Source organism: Microcaecilia unicolor, chromosome 2 (assembly GCF_901765095.1).
Source record: "Microcaecilia unicolor chromosome 2, aMicUni1.1, whole genome shotgun sequence".
Lineage (NCBI taxonomy): Eukaryota > Metazoa > Chordata > Amphibia > Gymnophiona > Siphonopidae > Microcaecilia > Microcaecilia unicolor.
In genome coordinates, this window is record NC_044032.1 from 135,739,703 (window position 1) to 135,762,415 (window position 22,713).

The 22,713-nt window shown below is 43.3% G+C and overlaps 1 protein-coding gene across 10 annotated transcripts in view; it reads left to right on the forward strand.

Moving 5' to 3' along the window:
• XRCC4 (X-ray repair cross complementing 4) overlaps positions 1-21,645 on the forward strand; it is a 344,725-nt gene extending 323,080 nt beyond the window's left edge. For all 10 annotated transcript variants that reach the window (XM_030193348.1, XM_030193345.1, XM_030193352.1 and 7 more), the window contains one exon: positions 20,509-21,645. In XM_030193348.1, coding sequence (XP_030049208.1) covers positions 20,509-20,620 — 112 coding nt within the window. In that variant the 3' untranslated portion in view covers positions 20,621-21,645. The remainder of the gene's footprint in view (positions 1-20,508) is intronic.
• The last annotated feature ends 1,068 nt before the right edge of the window (positions 21,646-22,713 follow it).

Below are 22,713 nucleotides of genomic sequence, written 5' to 3' on the forward strand. Positions count from 1 at the left end.
AGCAAGGACGGCTAGCAGGAAGAAGAACACAGTCTCCGAGGTGGCTAGCAAGGACGGCTAGCAGGGAGAAGAACACAGTCTCTGATGTGGCTAGCAAGGACGGCTAGCAGGGAGAAGAACACAGTCTCCGAGGTGGCTAGCAAGGACGGCTAGCAGGAAGAAGAACACAGTCTCTGAGGTGGCTAGCAAGGACGGCTAGCAGGAAGAAGAACACAGTCTCTGAGGTGGCTAGCAAGGACGGCTAGCAGGGAGAAGAACACAGTCTCTGAGGTGGCTAGCAAGGTCGGCTAGCAGGGAGAAGAACACAGTCTCTGAGGTGGCTAGCAAGGACGGCTAGCAGGAAGAAGAACACAGTCTCTGAGGTGGCTCCGAAGTCCACTGTGTCGGCTTCTGACATCTGAAACGGAAGCACCGGACCCTTTCCGTCCCGGGGTTTAAATCTCCCGCCAGTCCATCCCTATTCCGCAGCAGGAACCAATCCCGCCGGCCTGGGCAGGCAAGGACCGCCTGGATTGGCCAGCCTGTCATGCGGGCGGAGACTCCACCTCAATGCCCCAATCCGGCGTGAGTAGGCGGAGCCTGCTCACTGGTCCGCTCCGGCATCAAGGAACGACGACGCCGGCGCCGCCATCTTGGCCGGCGTATCCCCTTCTCCGAGGCCGGCGCTCACTCCAGCGGATTGCCGGCCTCGGAGCGGCCCGCGGCAGCGCCGGCCCCGTCGGCGGCTCGTTTTCGCCGCCCTGGATCCCGCGGCCTCCTTCGAGTTTCGCCCCCCGCAACGGAAGCCCAGGTAAGGGCCCGGAACGGGACAGCATACCTGCATGTGACAAATTCCTAAGAGCATGGGTGTAGTTTTTTTCATTTAGGGAGGCAAAGGGTGTGGCTTAGCACATTTGCATATTCATTTGCATATATGCAACGCATATATATTCATTATGATATTTAAACACTAAAATGCTGAACATGAAGCCAGCATATAAAAACAATAGGGCCAGACACTTTATGAAATAATACAAAACCCAACAAAAGACATTCAAAACCTATACAGAAAACTTAACACACAACAGCCCTAACCCACCTATGAAAAGACAGTGTTATAAATGTTACACTGGACCGTAGAGCACCAATATACCTGCTACTGGAAAATGGATCAAGCTGGACTCTTACACATTCCTACACAAACACAACACTACATGCTAGCAGAATTCGTCACCTCAGTCACATATGCAGAACATGGACAGACCTTCGTGATACAAAATAGGGAACCACAAAAACTGAAATATAGATCTAGAAAGCCAGACTCTGTAAGCAGTGCAAATACTGGTACAAGAAAAACAGAAATCTATTTTCTCCTATACTCTGCAAAATACAATAGAAAGAAAATGTACATTTCACAAAGCAGGCACATCTTAGGCCTTAAAAAGCATTTAATAAAAAGAATATTTTCTTTTCTACCTTTGTTGTCTGAGAATACTATTTTTCTAGTTGGGCTTGTCCCAGTCTCTTTTCCACTTTCCATGTGTCAGTCTTCTCCTAAATTCTTTTCCAGGTTGGCTTTTCCATTTCTTCGCACTTCTCTTGTCTTCTTCCTGTCCTTCTCTGCTTCTGTCTGGCATTGATCTTTCATTTTACGTTTTTTTTCCCCACTTTTCTCTCACTCTTTAGTCCTTAGTATTCATCCACCTACTGGCTTTGACCATCTCCCTCTCATTCCCTCTCCAGCACTCCCATTCCTCCCTCCGTCTCTCCCTTACCCAGTCTCCTAAGTTCCTCCCCCATCTTTCACCCACTTCATTGGTCCCCCATTCCCATCCTCTGTACTCACCTTCTTTGCCCTCATCTACCCTCCACTGCATCTCATCACCCTATCGGTCCCAGCTCCATCCATATCTCTCCTTCCTTCCTTTTCCTCCAAGGTCACTCTTCTGTCTGTTACCCTATACCCCATGCCGAATAGCTTCTCTTTTACCATTGTTTTATCCCCTTTCTACCCTAACTCAACCCCCTTCAGAGACTCATCCCCTTCTCCTATACCCCTCACCATTACCCCAATCCCTTTTCAATGCCTCTTATCCTCTCTACAGTCTTCCATGTCATTCACCTTATGTCTCAACCTTTCCCCACATCATCCCTCTTTCTTGCCCTTCTTCTCATATCCCTCATTTCAGATCCTGCTTCTTCCCCTCTCCCACCCCCAGTCCCATCCATCTCCTTCTCCTTCTCTCTGCCCCACCTCTCCCAGAGAACAGGAGACAGGGCGAGCCTATCTAGCCCATTATATGGGCTGAAGCCAATAGGCAAAGCTTGTCACCATTTTTGCTCACCCAAAACAATAGCAAACGCTATTGAAAACAAGTGCATGTGTAACACAGGTTAAAAAAATAGCCTTTATGCTACAAAATCCATTATAATATTTCCATTCTGTCTGTCACTTTTATTTTAAGCAGAATCTAAATTATAAACCTAGTTGTGCTACATGACATTATACTTCAGTGAACAATTTTCAAACACTTTAATGGACCTTTTACTAAAGGGTTGGCGTACAGCAACGGGCTAGCCGCTGCCAATCTGGAACTGCAACTGGAATTTTTTAGATTTTTGTAGCACCATAACTTAACTGGCAGTAATCAGGCAGCACCACTCGCTGCCTAGTTACTGCCAGGTTAGCACAGGAGCCCCTATCGCCATCTCAGTGGTTTTCAGTAAGGGCTGTCCACCGAAATGGTCGTGCAGTAAGTGGTTCACTTACCATACAACCATTTCTTTTTGTCAAAAGTGGACAGTCATTTACCCACTGCAGGAAAAAGGGGCCTCAGCACTCGTCAAAAACACATGCAGACACTAGCGTAAGTACGTAAGTATTGCCATATTGGGAAAGACCAAAGGTCCATTGAGCCAAGCATCCTGTTTCCAACAGTGGCCAATCCAGGTCACAGATACCCAGCAAGATCCCAAAAATGTACAAAATTTTATACTACTTATCCCACAAATAGTGGATTTTCCCCAAGTCCATTTAATAACGGTCTATGGACTTTTCCTTTAGGAAGCCATCTAAACCTTTTTTAAACTCCGCTAAGCTAACCGCCCTTACCACATTCTCTGGCAACGAATTCCAGAGTTTAATAACACGTTGAGTGAAGAAAAATTCACATCTACCCGTTGAACTCCACTCATTATTTTATAGACCTCTATCATATCTCCCCTCAGCCGCCTTTTCTCCAAGCTGAAAGAGCCCTAGCCGCTTTAGACTTTCCTCATAGGGAAGTCGTCCCACCCCCTTTATCATTTTCGTTGCCCTTCTCTGCACCTTTTCTAATTCCACTATATCTTTTTTGAGATGTGGTGACCAGAATTGAACACAGTATTCAAGGTGTGGTCGCATCATGGAGCGATACAAAGGCATTATAACATCCTCATTTTTGTACAAGCCCCCTTTTACTGCATCTTAGTAAAAGAGCCCCTTATTTTGGGACAGAGTCTGCAAATAGACTTTACCTCTGAACTTTACCCTAAAATTCAAAGCATTCATTTTGAAACTTGTAGCAATTACAAACTACCTGTGGTTGTTTGCTCCTGCTTTATCAGTGAATGTGTTTTTCAATCAAAATAATATACAGCATTGAAAATGTAGTCTGCACACATTATTTTCCTTTTTGACCAAGCCATGACGCCAAGAATAGCTAAAAGTATAGCCAAGTTATGTGGGTATAACCTACATAAAAGGCTTTCAACTTTATCCTCCTCATGATAAAATTTGTAAAATTATATCTGAGATACAGAGAAAATAGACATTTTTCTTGAGTTAAGCATAGTATAGCTTGTAAATTTCAGGCTTTATAGATAATAAATAGAAATAAATCAAAACATAGCAAAGAAAATAAGATGATACCTTATCATCTTATTTTATTTTCTTTGTTTTGATTTATTTCTATTTATTACTTTTAAAAGTCGACTAACACGGCTACCACACCACTTTACTCAGGCTTTATAGAAAGTGGCATTTGTTGATCATGTTTGATAATTCAACTTTTAATATCTATCTAAAGATACATTGAAAAGAAGTATTCTGTGATGTGAAGGATGGTCTGTTTTGATAAATTTCATTTTCTGCAGACACAGGAGAGAGACCCAGTCAGATAAGAAATTGACATGGAACAGCATTTGTATACTTTATACTATATAAATCTGAGCATCGTATTCTAGCATGGATGAGTTACTGGAAATATAGTGCATAGGAAACTCCCAAGATAATTGATTGTGTTAGAGGTTAGTTTACCTTGCAACAATATATAGTAATATAACTGTGAATTACTTGACTAAGTCACTTTAAATAAGGGCCTGATGAATCATGTGCCTACGTAGATTTTGTTTAACATTTGGGTTATGTCTAGGTTTTATAATCATATTCTCTTTCTCTGTAATGACGTTTACTAAAACATAGGGCTGGTTTCTAAAAGATGAGCAATTCAATATAAAACTTGTTTCAGATTGTCATAAAGTGTTTCCTCTTACAACATAGCAATTTAGTGAACAATTGTAAAATTAGTTTCCTGGCTTCTTACGGGAAATGTAAGTACAAGTTCATATATAGCATATTTGTCATATTCGAGGAGGTGGAAGAGCTCATTGAGGAGATCCTGAGAAACAGAATGACTTAGAAAACAACAATTTCAAAGAGATACAAAGCTTTAATCCAGTTTGTACTATTCTGTCCCAAAAAATAACAACCAGATAGGTCCTGTTACTGATGAAAGTTAGCAAAACTCAAGCATACTTTATAATTTTGTGTTACCTGTTAAATAACCTGAGCTATAGAGGCCTATATTAAACTCATATAATTTATCACAATATAACGGAAACTATTTTCAAAACAAAGTGCAATCAATATATATAAATGGCGAGTGTTGTACTCACTCGCAAATGCGCAGTAGAGACCCTCTTTGCCCCGCCCCCGCGTCAATACGTGATGACGGGGGCGGAACAGAGAGGGTCTCTACTACGCATTTGCGAGGGACACCGCCATCGTTAACGCTCCCCCCACCCGGAGTCGCCGCCGCCACCCACCTTCCACCCGGTCGGGCCCTCACTCCACTATTGAAACAGCGAGGGCACACAGCACACAGCTCTACTGCTGAGCTGCCGTCAGCCTTCCTTCTTCTCTGCCTGTGTCCCGCCCTCGACGACGTTACGTCAAACGAGGGCGGGACAGAGGCAGAGAAGAAGAAGGAAGGCCACGGCAGCTCAGCAGTAGAGCTGTGTGCTGCGTGCCCTCGCTGTTTCAATAGCGGAGCGAGGGCCCGACCGGGTGGAAGGTGGGTGGCGGCGGCGGTGACTCCGGGTGGGGGGAGCATATAAATACTAAAGGTAAGGATTAATTTTTTTTTTAAATTACATTTATACCCCGCACTTTCCCACTCATTGCGGCTTACATGGGGCAATGGAGGGTTAAGTGACTTGCCCAGAGTCACAAGGAGCTGCCTGTGCCTGAAGTGGGACTTGAACTCAGTTCCTCAATTCCCCAGGACCAAAGTCCACCACCCTAACCACTAGGCCACTCCTCCACTCCATTCTAAAATAAGCTACATGGTTTCTTTTCCTATCAGTTCTTACATAGGCAGTAAAATGTGGTTAGCTGCAGGGGCTATGGCCCGACCAATATTTTGCCCAACACAGCATCAGCACTGGTGGGGGGGTTGAGAGTGAGACTAGAGATTGTTTTTTCTGGCCCTTCCATCCAAAAAGATGCTCCAAGATCCCTGAATTCTTCATTTAATTTACATGGGGTATGTAGTTGGACCATCACACAGATTGCACAATGGAGGAACATTCTAGAGTCCCTAGGGTCCTTTTACTAAGGTGCGCCGAAAAATGACTTGCGCTGTTGTAGGTCCATTTTTCAGCTCACCTGCAAAAAAGGCCATTTTTTTTGGCTGAAAATGGACGTTCGGCAAAATAAAAATTGGCGTGCGTCCATTTTGTGCCTGAGAACTTACTGCCACCCATTGACTTAGCGGTAAGGTCTCATGCATTAACCAGGCCATAATTGTCAGCGCACATACACTGACGATTACTGCCTAGTTAGTGCCACGTGATAGAAAATAAAAACGGTTTTCAGCTGTGTGTAGTGGGCGCAAGTAAAAAATGGAATTTGCTGCCCGGGCCACAAGGTAGCCTGCTGGTAGTTCCATATTGACACACATTGGATGCACATAGGCCCCAATGCATCTTAGTAAAAGGGCCCCCCTGCTTCTAGCTTGACCCTGAATGTAATGTGAAGTAATAGTTTAGGGTGTGAAGAACTTCTGTGCACTAAAAAAGGAGCAGGACTTGGGTGTGATCATGTGTAATGATCTTAAAGTGGTCAACCAGGTAGAAAAGGCGATCGTGAAAACTAGAAGGATGCTTGGGTGCACAAGGAGAGGAATGGCAATTTCAGTTGTATAGGTTGTATGTAACAGGTTTGTTTTTTGTTTTTAAAAAACTGCAAACACAAAATACTGAGGTTCAACCATTTTTTTTCAATAGGTAAATATGATAGTATTTCACCTTTCTATAAAAAAAAACTGCATTTGCTTCCTTTGGATGCAATGATTCTGTTTCAATTATCTTGTATTTTATACAAAGTTTTGTATGGAGATGTACCAGTTTATTTGTTAGAGCATTTTTCATTTGTTAACTCATTATGGGACCCTTTTACAGAGTGTCAGAAAGCCCAATACGAGCTTACCGCTCGCTGTTCCGGAACTACCACCAGCCCAACGCAGCCGCCAGTGGTAGTCCCGCCCCGAGCGCATGTCATTTCTGGGAGGGGGGGAAGGGGTCATTTTACCAAGCTGTGGGAAAAAGGGCCTTCGCTAGTGGTGGGGGCTGTCATTTCCACAGCCGATAAAAGAGCACCCCCCCCCCCCCCAAAAAAAAAAGGCCACGCATTGAGATAACTCTTCCTACGTGGCCATGTGCCGTGCAGCTCTTACCACCACCCACTGAGGTGGCGATAAGGGCTCCAGTGCTAACCCAGCAGTAACGCGGTGATTTCCAATTACCATCGGATTATCACTGCACAAGACATTTCCCGTGGGGGGGGGTCTTTTTCCCCCGGAAATGGCATGCGCTCTGGGTGGGACTGCTGCCGGCGGTCGCATTGAGCCAGCGGTAGTCCCAGAAGAGCGAGTGGTAGGCCTGCGTTGGGCTTACCACCGCTCTGTTAAAGGGCCCCAAAGCCCCTAGAAATGGCTTGCGTGGCGATCAACCCAGCGGTAATCGGGCATTGCTGAGCGCTGCCCGGTTACTGCTGGGTTAGCACAGGAGCCCTTATAGCCACCTCAATGGGTGGTGGTAAAGGCTCCCTGCCACATGGCCACACGGAAAGAGTTATCTCACCGCGTGGACATTTTTATTTGGGGGGGGGGGGGGGCTTTCACTGGTTGCATGGCAAAAACAGCCCCTGCTACTTGCACAGGGCCCTTTTTCCTGCAGCTTGGTAAAAGGACTCCTCAGACCTCGGAGAACATATAATAACTATCTTTTTGTGTTTTCATCATTGAAAGAGAATGAACATTTATGATGCACTAGTTGCTTTTCAGGCAGTTAAAATAAGGAAGGATATTTCTAATCTTCTTCTGTACTCTGTAGCTAATTTAGAAATTCTTTGATAACATTTCTTTTCTTCTTTTTTTTTTTTTTTTTTAAATATGTGTTAATGGAAGAATTGTAAATTACTTTTATTCTTTTATTTTTTATGTAATTCCTAGATCTGTGTTCTAGTTTCTTTTATTGTTAACTGCTTAGAACTGTGAGATGGTAATGGCATATAAGAATGACATGTTATGTAGGAAAAAGGAGGCGATGAAGGCTCTCATAAGACTCTGGTGAGACCTCATTTACAATATTGTGTACAATTCTGGAGACTTCATCTTCAAAAAAATATATAAACAGGATGGAGTTGGTCCAGATGGTGGCTGCTGAAGTGGTTATGATCTTTGTCATAAAGCATATGGGTACAGACTTAAAGAGCTTAATATCTATACTCGAGGGAGGAGGGCTGAGACCAGCATAGATTTTCTTCAGGGGGTAGGTGGAAGGGGGAATTGGAAGAATTACCCGGTTAACTTCACCACATAAAGTTTGGACAGCCTTTTTTCTGTCCTAACTTTATGCAGTTACATAGCCAATTAGTGGACTCAATGTTTCCATCCTCGGCCCACCCCTATAGGGGATGGCCAGCAGCGGAATATCCCTGCGTATCCCTAACCAAGAGTGGAGGAGTAGCCTAGTGGTTAGTGCAGCAGACCTTAATCCTGGGGAACGGGGTTTGATTCCCAATGCAGCTCCTTGTGACTTTAACCCTCCATTGCCCCAGGTACAAATAAGTACCTGTATATACTATATCAGGCTTATTTTCGAAAGAGAAGGGCGCCCATCTATCAACACAAATCGCAAAATGGGCGTCCCTCTCACAGGGTCGCCCCAATCGGCATAATCAAAAGCCGATTTTGGGCGTCCTCAACTGCTTTCCGTCGTGGGGATGACCAAAGTTCCCGGGGGCGTGTCAGAAGCATAGCGAAGTCGGGACTGGGGCATACTTAACACATGGGCATCCTCGGCCGATAATGGAAAAAAGAAGGATGTCCCTGACGAACACTTGGGCAACTTTACTTGGTCCTTTTTTTTTTACGACCAAGCCACAAAAATGTGCCCTAAATGACCAGATGACCACCGGAGGGAATTGGGGATGACCTTCCCTTACTCCCCTAGTGGTCACTAACCCCCTCCCACCCTAAAAAAAAATTTTAATATTTTTTCCAGCCTCTATGCCAGCTTCAGATATCATACCCGGCTCCATGACAGCAGTATGCAGGTCCCTGGAGCACTTTTAGTGGGTACTGCAGTGCACTTCAGGCAGGCGGACCCAGGCCCATCCGCCCCCCTACCTGTTACACTTGTGTTGGTACATGTGAGCCCTCCAAAACCCACCACAAACCCACTGTACCCACATCTAGGTGCCCCCATTCACCCATAAGGGCTATGGTAGTGGTGTACAGTTGGGGGGGTTGGGGGGCTCAGCACACAAGGTAAGGGAGCTATGCACCTGGGAGCTTTTTCTGAAGTCCATTGCAGTGCCCCCTAGGGTGCCCAGTTGGTGTCCTGGCATGTCAGGGGTCCAGTGCACTACAAATGCTGGCTCCTCCGACGACCAAATGGCTTGGATTTGGTCGTTTCTGAGATGGGCGTCCTCGGTTTCCATTGTCGCCGAAAATCGGGGATGACCATCTCTAAGGTCGACCTAAATGTTGAGATTTGGGCGTCCCCGATCATATATTGAAATGAAAGATGGCCGCCCATCTTGTTTCGATAATACAGGTTTCCCCGCCCCTTCGCCGGGACATCCTGCGAGGACGTCCTCAGGAAAACGTGGGCGCCCCATTCGATTATGCCCCTCTATGTAAACCACTTTGAATGTAGTTGCAAAAACCACAGAAAGCTAGTATATCAAATTGCTTTGAATATGTTTAGGATAGACTAGGCAATTTAAATTAAATGAACAATGCAGGGAGAGTGACCGTATTACATGTTTGTTTTCTATACAGATGTGGGACTAAATATACGTGCGAGTTCTGGCACTTTAGTATGGTCACTGAGCCAGCTAAATATTGGGTTAGTTGTTTTTATCTCAGTTGCTTATTGTATATACTTAATTTTGGGGATCATCAATAACTGTTTTATTCCAACATACCTTTTGTGTCCCAAGTGCCTTTTTGAGAGTTTTCTATTTTTATTCATGTTAGTTTAAGCCCTGAGGTTTTGACTCTTCCATTCCTGGTGAAACGTTTATACTGTTTTGTATTAGTGAGATATTTCCAATTTGTCCCCCGTTGTTTAAAGTAACAGTTCCTTTTCTTTTTTTATGTAATGCCACCAGGGCTACTCTCATCCCCAGCTGAGAAGGATTCAGCTACATGTATTTCCATGTTTATAAGCAGAACCCATATTACATATTCATCCATTTATTTTTTAGTTTACTTATGTGATTTATTTACTGTCTTTTTGAAGAAATTCACCCAAAGCGGGGTATAACAAGAGTAAGTTGAGCTTTGCTAAGTCCCTCCTCATATTATCCACACACCTTCAGGGATGTCTATACTTTTGCAGATTTTGGTATCATCTGCAAAGAGGCAAACCTTACTAGACAGATGTTGTTTGAGCATGTGAATGGTACCTAAATTTTATAGAATTGTCACCTTGGTGACTGGTAGCACAAAAGCGCATCTAGAGCATACATGGGGATATCAGTAGTCAGTGAAGATAAAGGTTCCTTGTTATAATGCCAACAGATGCCAGAAAAGGCAGAACTCTTGTGATTCCCCAAGTGAAAAGTTCTGTCTGTCTGTAAAAGAGCACTAAAATTCTGTAGCATCCAATAATGTAGCATCTTGTGCCCAGTTTATCATAGTATTAAGCCATAGGTTGTCTTTTGTCTTCCAGGTCATCAACTGTATGCAAGCTGTTTTTTCCCTGAGGACATTATTAAACCACACAAAACCCTCATGGCATTTGCAAGCTTCCAAAATGGAAGTGGCATAGGGAGGCAGATAACTGCTCAAGTATGAGTCCCACAAATCTCAAGCAGAGGAACGCTTTCATCCAGTTCACTGTTTCTTGCTGGGACAACTTCCTCTTGTAGTCCTTGTTCTTCCACTCCCTCCTTATCTGACTCTGTCTCCTCTACCTGTCTAAGAAGTGTAATCTATGACTGTAATGGTGTGAGCTATTCTTTGGCCTGAGGCCTGTGTGAGTTATTTACCAAAGGACTGGACAGTCATTCAGAGAAGATTTGGAGACATGCATATCTCCCACAAAAGCAGAGTAAAATCTGGAACTAGACAGTGGGGAGTGTTCCCAGCTCATGTGTTTGTTTTGTACTTGACACTGTATCATTTGCACCCTGTGAATGCTGATCTAGCTCCCTCATTTGTGAAGCCTCATTTCAGGACTCAGTGTTACTCTCTTCCCAGAACATCTGTGTCCTAAGATGTTTCATGTGCAGGAGACTGTTGTGTGACTGAGGCTAGCTATTGTGCTTGTTTTGTACCTACAAGCAGGAAAAATAGCATACCCTGCACTGGAGAAGGCGAAACCTAGGCTGCTAGGGCTGAACCTCTGCTCAATGTGTCGTCATACTTTGGCATGTACCAACCCTAGAATAGCTGCCTTTTGTGTAGGAAATTCAGTCCAATAGCTAATGCTGGAGGCTAGCAGGCCACCCCATAATATTGGAGGAATGGGCCCACTCACTGTCCCAACTGGGGTTGAGGGTAGCCCTAGCCATTGTCTCCACATACTCTTTTGGCTCAAGCAACCCAGTTTAACAAGCTAGAACCAGAAGACTAAGTGAGAGGAAACTCAAAGATTGGTTCCATGCCTATTTCTTGCCAAACCTGATTCATTAATAGTATGCTTTAATAGGGGAGTTGTAGCTAATGAACCCTTACCCACCACCATGCTTCATTTTTCTTGTTCTATACTACCTTCTGTTCTGTCCCAGGAATGGAAAAATTTCCAGCCTTCTTGGCCCCATCAGTGCCATCCTTTCCAAGGGACTGAGGAGTCTGAGCCACAATCCTACCTCAGTCCATTGACTACCAATCCCCTAATGGTTGTTGGTATTCACATAGTATCCACTTACTCGTTGGTATCTGGTTTATAGTATTCCTGCCCCTGCTGATCCAGACCCCTAGGGAATGCACTTGCTAGTGGTACATTCAAATCTGGTGTGGAGATATGACAGATTCTGGTTAAGGTCATCCTGCATACTAGTGCTAGGTGGAGGAGCTCCCAAACCCAAATTACTGCATGGGTGATGAGATCGGGATAGTGTGTGCTCACTTTTCTGGACAGTTCAAAGGTGTGGCAGCAGCTGCTTCTTTTATTATTAGTGCTTTATTATGGCAAAAGTGTGGGGCCTTCACAGTCTGTGCCTTAGTATGGGTCCATATCTATTGAAGCTAATTGTGCACAATTTTCATACAGATCTTCTATCTTGCCGGTGTATTATGATGTTGAAAGTATGTGGATTGAAGCTTGAACTGAAAGATGAATTGTAGCTGCAAACATATATATGGTCATTGGTTCCCCCCCCCCCCCCCTTTTTTTTTTTTGATCAATCAAAGGAAATGTCTTAAAATGCAGTGTAGGCATCACATGGTATTATGCCTTAAGTGGAAGTCTTCGATAATGAATAACCCATTTGTGATGAGTTCTGTTTGTTCAAAAAAACAGCTGCTGTTTATTTTCTTTGAAGACAGAAATACATTCAAAGAACAAGGCTTAAGCTAATACACACAATAGAGAAAATGTTGTATTTATAAGGCGCTTAACCTTTTTCCGGTACATGGGTACCTGTGCACAGCTTGATTTGCTACTAAAATGGCCTGATTTTTCAAAGTTAGCTTTTAATTTGGACCAGGTTCTAATTTTTCATTTAATTAAATTACATTGGCCTCAGTGCTATACAATTTATTTTGTGATGAAAATAAATTCTGAGACAAACTGGATAAAGTCATCCTTTAACATTAAAATGACCAATAATTTTCCCAACCTAGAATGACCAACTGGGTCATTTTGACCCTAATTTAAAATTGTTTCTTATGTAAAAATAGAAGGTATAGCTTACAGCTAATAAACAAGATTACAAGCAAATATGGGACCCTGTTTACTAAGCCACACTGTAGGCGCGCTAACATTTTTAGCACATGCTATAAGTTAGTACACGCTAACACTAAAGACACCCATAGGAATATATGGGTGTCTCTATCATTAGTGCGCGCTCTAATGCTAGCATGCCTTAGTAAACAGGGCACATGTTATTTTAAAATTTTAAAAATCTATGGGGCTGCACAACATCGGTTAGATCATGATGTTCCTTCTTTTCATTTAGTTAAACTGGATGAGTACCGGAAATCTGTTTATTACCTTGCGGGCCCCATATTTTGAAACATTTTGGTGCTCTTTTTCAAAGGACATAGACTTACAAAGTTAGGGGTCCTTTTACTAAGGTGTGCCGAAAAATGGACTGCGCTAGTGTAGGCACATTTTGAGCACGTTCAGATCCATTTTTCAGCGTGCCTGTAAAAAAGGCCTTTTTTTATTTTTGCCGAAAATGGATGTTTCGGCAAAATAAAAATTGTCACCTGTCCATGTTGGGTCTGAGACCTTACCGCCAGACATTGACTTTGTTGTAAGATCTCATGCAGTAACCGTGCGGTAATCGTCTACCTGCGTAGAATGATGATTACTGCCCAGTTTCCGCCGCACACAGGAAAATTAAAAAATTTCCCAACATCATAGCGTATGCATGTAAAAAATGAAATTACCACCCTGGCTTTGCGGGAGCTGGGTGGTAACTCCAAATTGATGCCCGTCGGGCATGCGTAGGCTCCTACGCAGCTTAGTAAAAGGGCCCCTTAGATAACTAGCCTCTTTGCCTATTAACTTACAGATCATCAGGAGTTTAGAAGTGTTTAAGAACTCACTTAAACATATCTATTTCAACTGGCTTTTGATGGTATTTAATTGTCCTTTCTCTTCCGATGGATGACAGTCAAAGTATGTGGAGGCTAAATTGCTGGGCTTTTGATGTTATTTGATAGTGCTATTTGTGTTTTTATTATTATTATATGTTTTTGCTTGTAACCTGCCTAGAATTTTTAAGTTAAAATCTGTTATAAATTTTTAAATAAACTAAAAATAAAATAAATATGTATTTGAAGGATGGAGAAATTCTTAAAGTATTGTACATGGCCCATTGAGACCAAATACAATATCTCTGATGTGACCAGGCAGGGCTGGTCTTAGGGCAAGGCGACCGCATAGGGCCTCGCGCTCAAGGGGGCCCCGTGCGATGCGCCTGAAGACGCCCCGCCCCGACCGCCCAAGCTCCAGTCCCCCCACCCTCTGAATTTTAAGTTACCTCGACGTCGGAGCGGCCGGCAGGTAGCAGCAGCCATGAAAAGCATGTGAGCTGCTGGGCGGCGCTTCGGGACTCGGAGCCTTCCTTTCCCTCTCTCAGCTCTGGTCCCGCCCTCAAAACAAGGGCGGGACCAGAGCTGAACGAGGGAAGGGAAAGGAAGGCTCTGAGTCCCGAAGCACCGCCCAGCAGCTCACATGCTTTTCACGGCTGCTGCTACCTGCCAGCCGCTCCGACGACGAGGTAACTTAAAATTCAGATGGAGGGGGGCCTTGGAGCTGGGTGGGAGCTGGGTGAGGGGGCCTTGGAGCTGGAGGGTGGGAGAGAGAGAGACAGGCCTTGGAGCGGGGAGGGAGCGGGGCCTTGGAGCTGGTGGGTGGGAGGGAGGGAGGGGGGCCTTGGAGCTGAGTGGGAGCTGGGTGGGTGGCCTTGGAGCTGGTGGGTGGGAGGGAGAGAGAGAGACAGGCCTTGGAGCGGGGAAGGAGGAGGGCCTTGGAGCTGGTGTGTGGGAGGGAGAGAGAGAGAGAGAGACTGGCCAGCCGGCCTTGGAGCTGGGAGGGAGGGAGCTGGGGAGCCCTGGGGATGGCCCGGGAGTTCGGAGGGAGGGATGGCTGCCCTGGAGCTCAGAAGGAGGGGTGGCTGGCCCTGGAGCTAGGGTGGGGGCGGGGCTAGGATGGGGCCCCATCAGATTGGTCTGCATAGGGCCCCGCACTTGCTAAGACTTGCCCTGTGACCAGGCCCACATTTAGGTTTAAGCAGTATAGGTACCTGCCCCTGACACTAAATTCTATAAGCACCAGGGTGCTGTGCTGCCATCCAGGCTTGCCAGAATGTTATGCTCAGCTGTCAGCTGCAGAAGCTTCCAAAGGGAAAAGTCAGTATGAGACCTGTCAGCCAATACACACTCATAAGTACATAAGCATAAGTACATAAGCACTGCCACGCTGGGAAAAGACCAAAGGTCCATCAAGCCCAGCACTCTGTCTCCGACAGCGGCCAATCCAGGCCCCAAGAACCTGGCAAAAACCCAAAATTTAATAACGATCAATGGACTTTTCCTTCAGGAATCTGTCCAGACCCCCTTTAAACTCAGCAAGGCCAGCTGCCATCACTACCTTCTCCGGCAATGAGTTCCAGAGTCTAACCACACGCTGAGTAAAGAAAACCTTTCTCCAATTTGTTTTAAACCTACCACATTCTAATTTCATCTTGTGTCCCCTAGTTCTATGATTGTTAGAAAGTGTAAACAAACGCTTCACATCTGTCCGCTCTACCCCACTCATTATTTTGTAGACCTCTATCATATCACCCCTCAGCCGCCTTTTCTCCAGGCTAAAGAGTCCTAGCCGTCTTAACCTCTCCTAATAAGGTAGTCGTCCCATCCCTTTTATCATTTTCGTCGCCCTTCTCTGCACCTTCTCCAATTCCTTTATATCTTTTTTGAGATGAGGCGACCAGAACTGAACACAATACTCCAGGTGCGGTCGCACCATGGAGCGATATAACGGCATTATAACATCCTCATGCTTGTTCATCCCTTTTCTAATAATACTCAACATTCTGTTCGCCTTCTTAGCCGCCACAGCACATTGAGCGGAAGATTTCAACGTTGTATCCACGATGACTCCCAGATCCCTTTCTCGGTCCGTAACTCCTAAAGCGGAACCTTGCATGACATAGCCGTAATTCGGGTTTCTCCTTCCCACGTGCATCACTTTGCACTTGTCAACGTTGAACTTCATCTGCCATTTGGACGCCCAATCCCCCAGTCTCACGAGGTCCTCTTGTAATCTTTCACACACTCCTCCCGCGACGAGACGACCCTGGATAACTTTGTGTCATCTGCGAATTTAATTACCTCACTAGTTATTCCCATCTCAAGGTCATTTATAAATATGTTAAAAAGCAGCGGTCCCAGCACAGACCCCTGAGGGACCCCACTAACTACCCTTCTCCATTGAGAATATTGACCATTCAACCCTACTCTCTGCTTCCTGTCTTTTAACCAGCTCTTAATCCATAATAATACACTGCCTCCGATCCCATGACTCTCCAGTTTCCTTTGGAGTCTTTCATGAGGCACTTTGTCAAACGCCTTCTGAAAATCTAGATATACAATATCCACCGGCTCCCCTTTGTCCACATGCTTGTTCACCCCCTCGAAAAAATGCAGTAGATTTGTGAGGCAAGACTTCCCTTCATTAAATTCGTGCTGACTTTGTCTCAGCAGCCCATGCTTTTGTACGTGCTCCGTAATTTTATTCTTAATAATAGCCTCCACCATTTTTCCCGGCACCGACGTCAGACTCACCGGTCTATAATTTCCCGGATCTCCTCTGGAACCCTTTTTAAAAATCGGCGTGACATTGGCCACCCTCCAATCTTCCGGTACTACACCTGATTTTAGGGATAAATTGCATATTACTAACAGCAGCTCCGCAAGTTCATTTTTCAGCTCTATTAATACTCTGGGATGAATACCATCCGGACCCGGCAATTTACTACTTTTTAGTTTGCAGAACTGCCCCATTACATCCTCCAAGTTTACAGAGAAATCATTTAGTCTTTCCAACTCGTCCGCTTCAAATACCTTTTCCGGCACCGGTGTCCCTCCCAAATCCTCCTCGGTGAAGACCGAAGCAAAAAATTCATTTAATTTCTCCGCTACAGCTTTGTCTTCCCTGATCGCCCCTTTAACACCACCGTCGTCCAGCGGCCCTACCGATTCTTTAGCCGGTTTTCTGCTTTTAATATACCTAAAAAAATGTTGCTATGTGTTTTCGCTTCTATCGCTGGGAAATGAGGTAGAGGGTGGTGATGAGAGGGATGATCCGCTCCAGGAGGGGTGAGTTACTGAATGGGAAAGATAGTGTCAGTTTCTCTATGGAGGGTGTATATGAGTTGCTGAGAGGGAGAGTGGGTGTCAGTTGTTCAAGATGTGTCTGTGTGTGTGTTTGTGCTTACATTTTTCTGGAATGACTAGGAGGTGTGTTTGTTCCTACACACACTGAAAATCTGCTGCTTAAAAATTGCTCCTCCTTTGCAGCTCTAAATACCTAAATGTTATGATATTCTGAGTAAATTAAAATTGTGTATAATTTTCATAGCGCTAAAATCCTATTAGATAAAGAATTGAGAATCATATTTATTGATTTTTTTAGATTTGTATCACACTTTTCCAGCATTAGCTCAAAAGTGATTATAATATGGTCATGATTAAAACAAAATCCTACTGTAATTTAAATACAGCTAAAACATAAAACTGCCAGACTTGATAGGTGGAAAAAAGAATTATTGTCTGGATGTAATTGGTTTATACATAATGGGAAAGATATCTATGAGCGTGCCTGCAGTTCCAATGGAAAAGTCCATTCCTAATACAAGAAAAGGGGAGAGACAGCAACTTTCCACAGGACCTCTGCCTTTCTTGGATTGTTTATTATTTCTTTTAACTATTTTTATACCGTTGCTAGACTTACAATTACATTTTTCTTTTTCTTAGGTCAAATGGCACTTGGACATAAATTTGTTGTCTGTGCAATAAAATGATTAGCACTCAGATACAATAGGCATTTTCCTGCCTAAAAGGGCTTACAGCCTGTGTTGCACCTGAAGTAGCAGAGCATTAAGGGGGTCTTTTAGTAAGCCATGGTAGCGTTTTTAGCTCACAGTAGAAATCAGGTGGCAGTAAACGCCGAGATGTCAATTATATTCCTGTTGGCATCTCAGCATTTACCGCCAGCTGGTTTCTACCGTGAGCTAAAAACACTACCGCGGCTTAGTAAAAGACCCCCTAAGTGACTTGTCCAAGGTCAAAAGGAGAATCAGTAGGAAAGTGAGATCTAAACTGTGGTTTCCCTGGTTCATCAGGTACTCAGACCACGAGGCTAGTCTTCTGCTCTTAACAGAATCAAATCTAAGAACACAGTCATCATGAAAACATATCTTACAAATGAACCTGCCAGTATTTAAAGTCCACAGTCTGCACTGCTTTAAAACACCAACTGTGGCATTTAAAAATTATGCACAGATATTCAGCACTGAGCTGTACCTGGATACCAGCACTGGATATCCGGGAATAAAACAGCCACTGGGTGTTATGGGCCTTATTTTATAATATTTATGCTCCTAAATTTTGAGCCTAATCTATGCCTCAAAATACATTACGCTCTTAATTTAGGAGCATAACCTTTATAGAATAAGGCCCTATTTGGCTAATGCCGATGTTTATCACTAGTACCCAGCTATTCTGCTGTCCTAGCTTGTCCAGATAGCTGTCCGAGTTTTTAAAATAAGTGTAGCCCAAAATGAGAGCTTTGGGTACAGTGGTCTTTCACTGCTAAGAGCTAATTACTGCTGGCTAGTAGTTTTGGTAAGCGACACATGTGAGAGGAAACAAGATGTCTGCCGAGTAGGTTGAGCCGCTATTTCTCTCCTGGCAACTCTGGGAAACTTTCCTTTTACCTTTGTCTTGTGCCTGCTTCTTTGATGCCTAAGCAACTGCGGATTCCTGCCAATCCAAAGGCTGTGAGTCCATTTCGCCAGGTGGAGATTACCAGCTTTCTCTCAGCTGCTATAGGCGAACTGGGAGCAATGTATTGCTCAGCCCAGCTGGTCCAGTTCCGCCTCCTGCGCCGAGCAGCAGAGGGAGCTGAGGCGCAGTGGAGAGACTTAACCAAAGAGTTGTCGCCTACCCCTGTGGGCAGGGCCAAGCCTCTGGAGCTTGTGTCGGGATGAACTGTGGCATCTGACTCTCTGCTTTTGCCAAAAATCTCATCTCAGACAGTAAAGGAGCTACCAAATCAGGGAAATATGAGGCATTGTCCCTACCCCCATTGGAAAGACTTGCTCATATAACCTTGGAAGCGATATGGACCTCACTAGGTTCCATATATAAGGTATGTTCTGGTTTAAGACCTTTGGTGCAAAGTAACTCGGAGAATACATCAAAGTTAGCATGCTCTCTAGCTCAAACTAAATGTTAAGATTGAAGATATTTCTTCTCAAGTGAATCAACTAAAGCAGTCTCAGTCATCTGTTCAACAGAATAGATTGATATTTCCAGAAAAAAACTTGAAAACTATGATAATTATACTCACCAATTATACGTCAGAATTTTGAATTTTCCTCAGGTTTTAACAAGTCCTCCTAAGGACTTCTTTTATCAATTCCTAAAAGATTGCTTGAAATATTCTGAATCTGCTTATCCATCACTCCATAAGATCTGTTTTGTTCCTGTAAAATGTCAAGGAGTGGCACGTGAGTTGGAGAATGATATTTCTGCTGTATTGGAGAGCTCAGTTGAAGAACCTGTTGAGAGATCTACTCTGATTGCCTCTTTTGTTTTTATGCAAGACAAGGAAGCCCTATTCCTGCTATTCTTTCATGTTGGTGGATGTGACTTTATTGACGGGAAGATTCATTTTTACCTCATCCCACCTCCCACTACTTCTTTCTATCCCAGTTAATCCTAGCCCTTTACCTTTTATCTCCATATTTCAATTATCTAGTTTAAATCACTAAGGGGCCCGTTTGCAAAGTTGTGGGAGGGCCTACGCGCATGCAGCGCATGCCAAATTGGCACTAACACCCAGCTAGTATGTGAGCCGGGTGGTAATTCTGAATTTGGTGCATACCAAATCCCGTGGTAGAAAATAATTACCCGGCAGTAAACAGCAGTTGGCGTACGAGTAGCATGTGAGACCTTATGCTAGGTCATTGGGTGGTGGTAAGGTCTCAGGCTAAAAATGGATGCACGCTGGTTTCAATTTTAGCACACGTCCTTTTTCCAGCCCCTTAAAAAAGGCCCCTTTTCCTAGACGCGGTAAAATATGGGCCAGTTTGCCAAAAAGACGTGCTCGCACTATCACAAGCCACTTTTTACCGTGGTTTAGTAAAGAGACCCCTAAGTATTTAATTGCATCTGTTCCTAACTCAAGTTTTACTGGTTTAACATTATATGATGTATTTTACTTTATGTTAATATATTTTGAACATATTGATGCTTTTCTAACTGTTATGTAAGACACATTGAACCTGAATTCTACTCTGGCTAATGCGAGATATAAATGTCATAAATAAATAAATAATATAATATCAATTTTATTCCAGTTGTTTAGACTTCCATAATGATATTTAGCAATTCCACTACACCATAATGAGTATTTAATCTTCAGTAGATACTAGGGGCCCTGTTTACTAAGCCGTGCTAGAAGCGCGTTAGCATTTTTAGCGCTCACTAAACATAATCGCACACTAACTGCGTAGATGCCCATAATATTCCTATGGGCATCTACATGATTAGCGTGCAGTAATTTTTAGCACGTGCTAAAAACGCTAGTGCACCTTAGTAAACAGAGCCTTAAATGATGATGATGAATTGCACTACAAGCACTTACTAAATAATTTCAACTCTCCAGGAAGACATGCATCCTGGAAAGAATACTTAAAATCTTAAGGCTGAATGTGCTTATTTTTTCATGCTACACAGCATTCTTTTTCAATAAACACACCTGCCAAGTTATTTGTTTGCTTTTATTTCCTAGATTGAATCCAGCCCCACTACTGAAAACCAGCAAGAGTCCTCCATCAGGAATGATGTCTTTAGAAACCTTGGAAAACACTGCAGATCCAGAGGACCTCTTTGATGATATGTAAACTCTGCTTTTGCTCAGGAAATTGAAACATCTAAACTATCATTGAAAGTAATTGTTGGGCCACAATATGATTTAATCACATTTGTAATGAATTTGAAGTGTTCTGTATATAGATTACTTTTCTGGGATGATATTAAAGGTTGTCTTAGTACACTGAAGCACTAGGGGGTATTTTACAAAGTAGCGCTAAGCCCATTGCAGGCTTACCGCACGCTAAATCGGAACTACCGCCGGCCCAACACAGCCACCGGTGGTAGTTCCGGCTGGATCGCGCAACGTTTCTGACACTGCGGAATTTTTTTTTCTCTAGCATTGAGCTGACCCGGCAGTAATTGGGCATCACCACGTGCTGTCCGGTTATCGCCGGGTTACCACAGTAAGTACTCCCCGCCACATGGCCACGCGGTAAGAGTTATCTTACCACGTCCATTTTTGGGGGGAGGTGGGGGGAAGGGCCCTGGCACGCGGGAAAAACAATCCCTGCCGCTACAGCAGGGCCCTTTTTCCCGCAGCTTAGTAAAAACACCACTAAATTAACTACCACACAACTGTACAGCAGGATCTGCAAAAGAAACATTACTTTATGAAACCTGTAGTGATGTCTCATTGAGTTCTAAAGGCTCCTGTCCCTGTTGGAATATAGGGAAAACATTTCTAACAAGGGAAAATGCTAATTGTTTTTTAAGCTTAGTTGACATTTTCTGATTCTATTTAGGTACAAAGAAAATCATCAAAGGGAGATACAGTTAGCCTTCAAAGAATTTCCACCAAGTTTCTCTTCATTCTAACAGAGTAAGGCAATAGAATTAACATGTGGCAGTATACATTCCCATTTTATTTTTTGCTTATTTAGAAAACATTAAAATATACTTTACAGGCTGGTTTTATTTACCACATATTGAATGCAGTTCTAGAAAAAATATTCAACTGTCCTTTAATTTCAAGGTTAATTTAGAGGGCTATATGGAAAGGCTTGCCTAATTTATCATGGTGGACATCAAAAATAAACCTCTACGTGACACATGATGTATGCCTTTGTTGTTGTTTTAAATGGGAAGCAGTAAATGTCAAGGGGTTTATTAGTAAAGACATTACTGGATGACATTTTCACCCCCTACAGCTCTAGTTCAAGCAGATCTTAAACTGATAAGTGAAAAAAGTGGTCATACGCTGTTTCCTTGCAATATTAGAACAAATATCAGTATTGGCTGTGTTAGATCTTACTTCTGAAAGTAAATTAACTTAATGATCATTAAATGGATTTTAGATCAAAATACCGATGAAAATATTGCAAGTTGTGAAATATTGGAACACTAGGCATTAGTTGTACAGATAAATCAAATGGGAATAATAAACAAGGAAAAAGTCTATTATAAAACAAAAACAACTAAGCAGATAATATCATGAAAGGACAACAAATCCTTTGTCATGTATATGAAATAAATATATACCTGAGGTAAGATGAGCTGGAACAGATTTATAATGTTCTTTTTACTCTGAAGTTGTAATGGACTTTTGAATTATTAACTGAAGTAATGTGTTTGCCCTGATGGTTCATAAAATATATTGTAAAAGGTCAGAAAATATAACTGGTTGTCTCTTTTTTGGGGGTAATATATTGTAGATGATGTTTTTGCAAAGAGCTGATAAAACAAATGTAACTCTTGAAAGGTAGAAAGTTTCATGCTTGGTTTGGCATAAAATGATATCTATTTTTTTTATTATTTTCAAGGTAAGAGTTGAGGTGAAAAGGGAGAAAAGGAGAGAAAAAAGTGCCAGGAGACATCATGAGTTAATATATTCCAGGTCAGATAAGGTTCATAAAAACAATCTACCCTGGCACTAATAGAATATTTAAGAATGAGAGTCATCCATAATTAAGGGGTCCTTTTACTAAGGTGCGCTAATGGATTTAGCATTTGCTAAGGGACCCTTTTACTAAGGTGCACTGAAAAATGGCCTGCGCGGGTGTAGGCACGTGTTTTGAATGCGCGCAGGTCCATTTTTCAGTGTGCTTGCAAAAAAAAGCCTTTTTTTTTCTGGCCGAAAATGGACATTTGGCAAAATTAAAACCAGCGTGTGCCCATTTTCGGC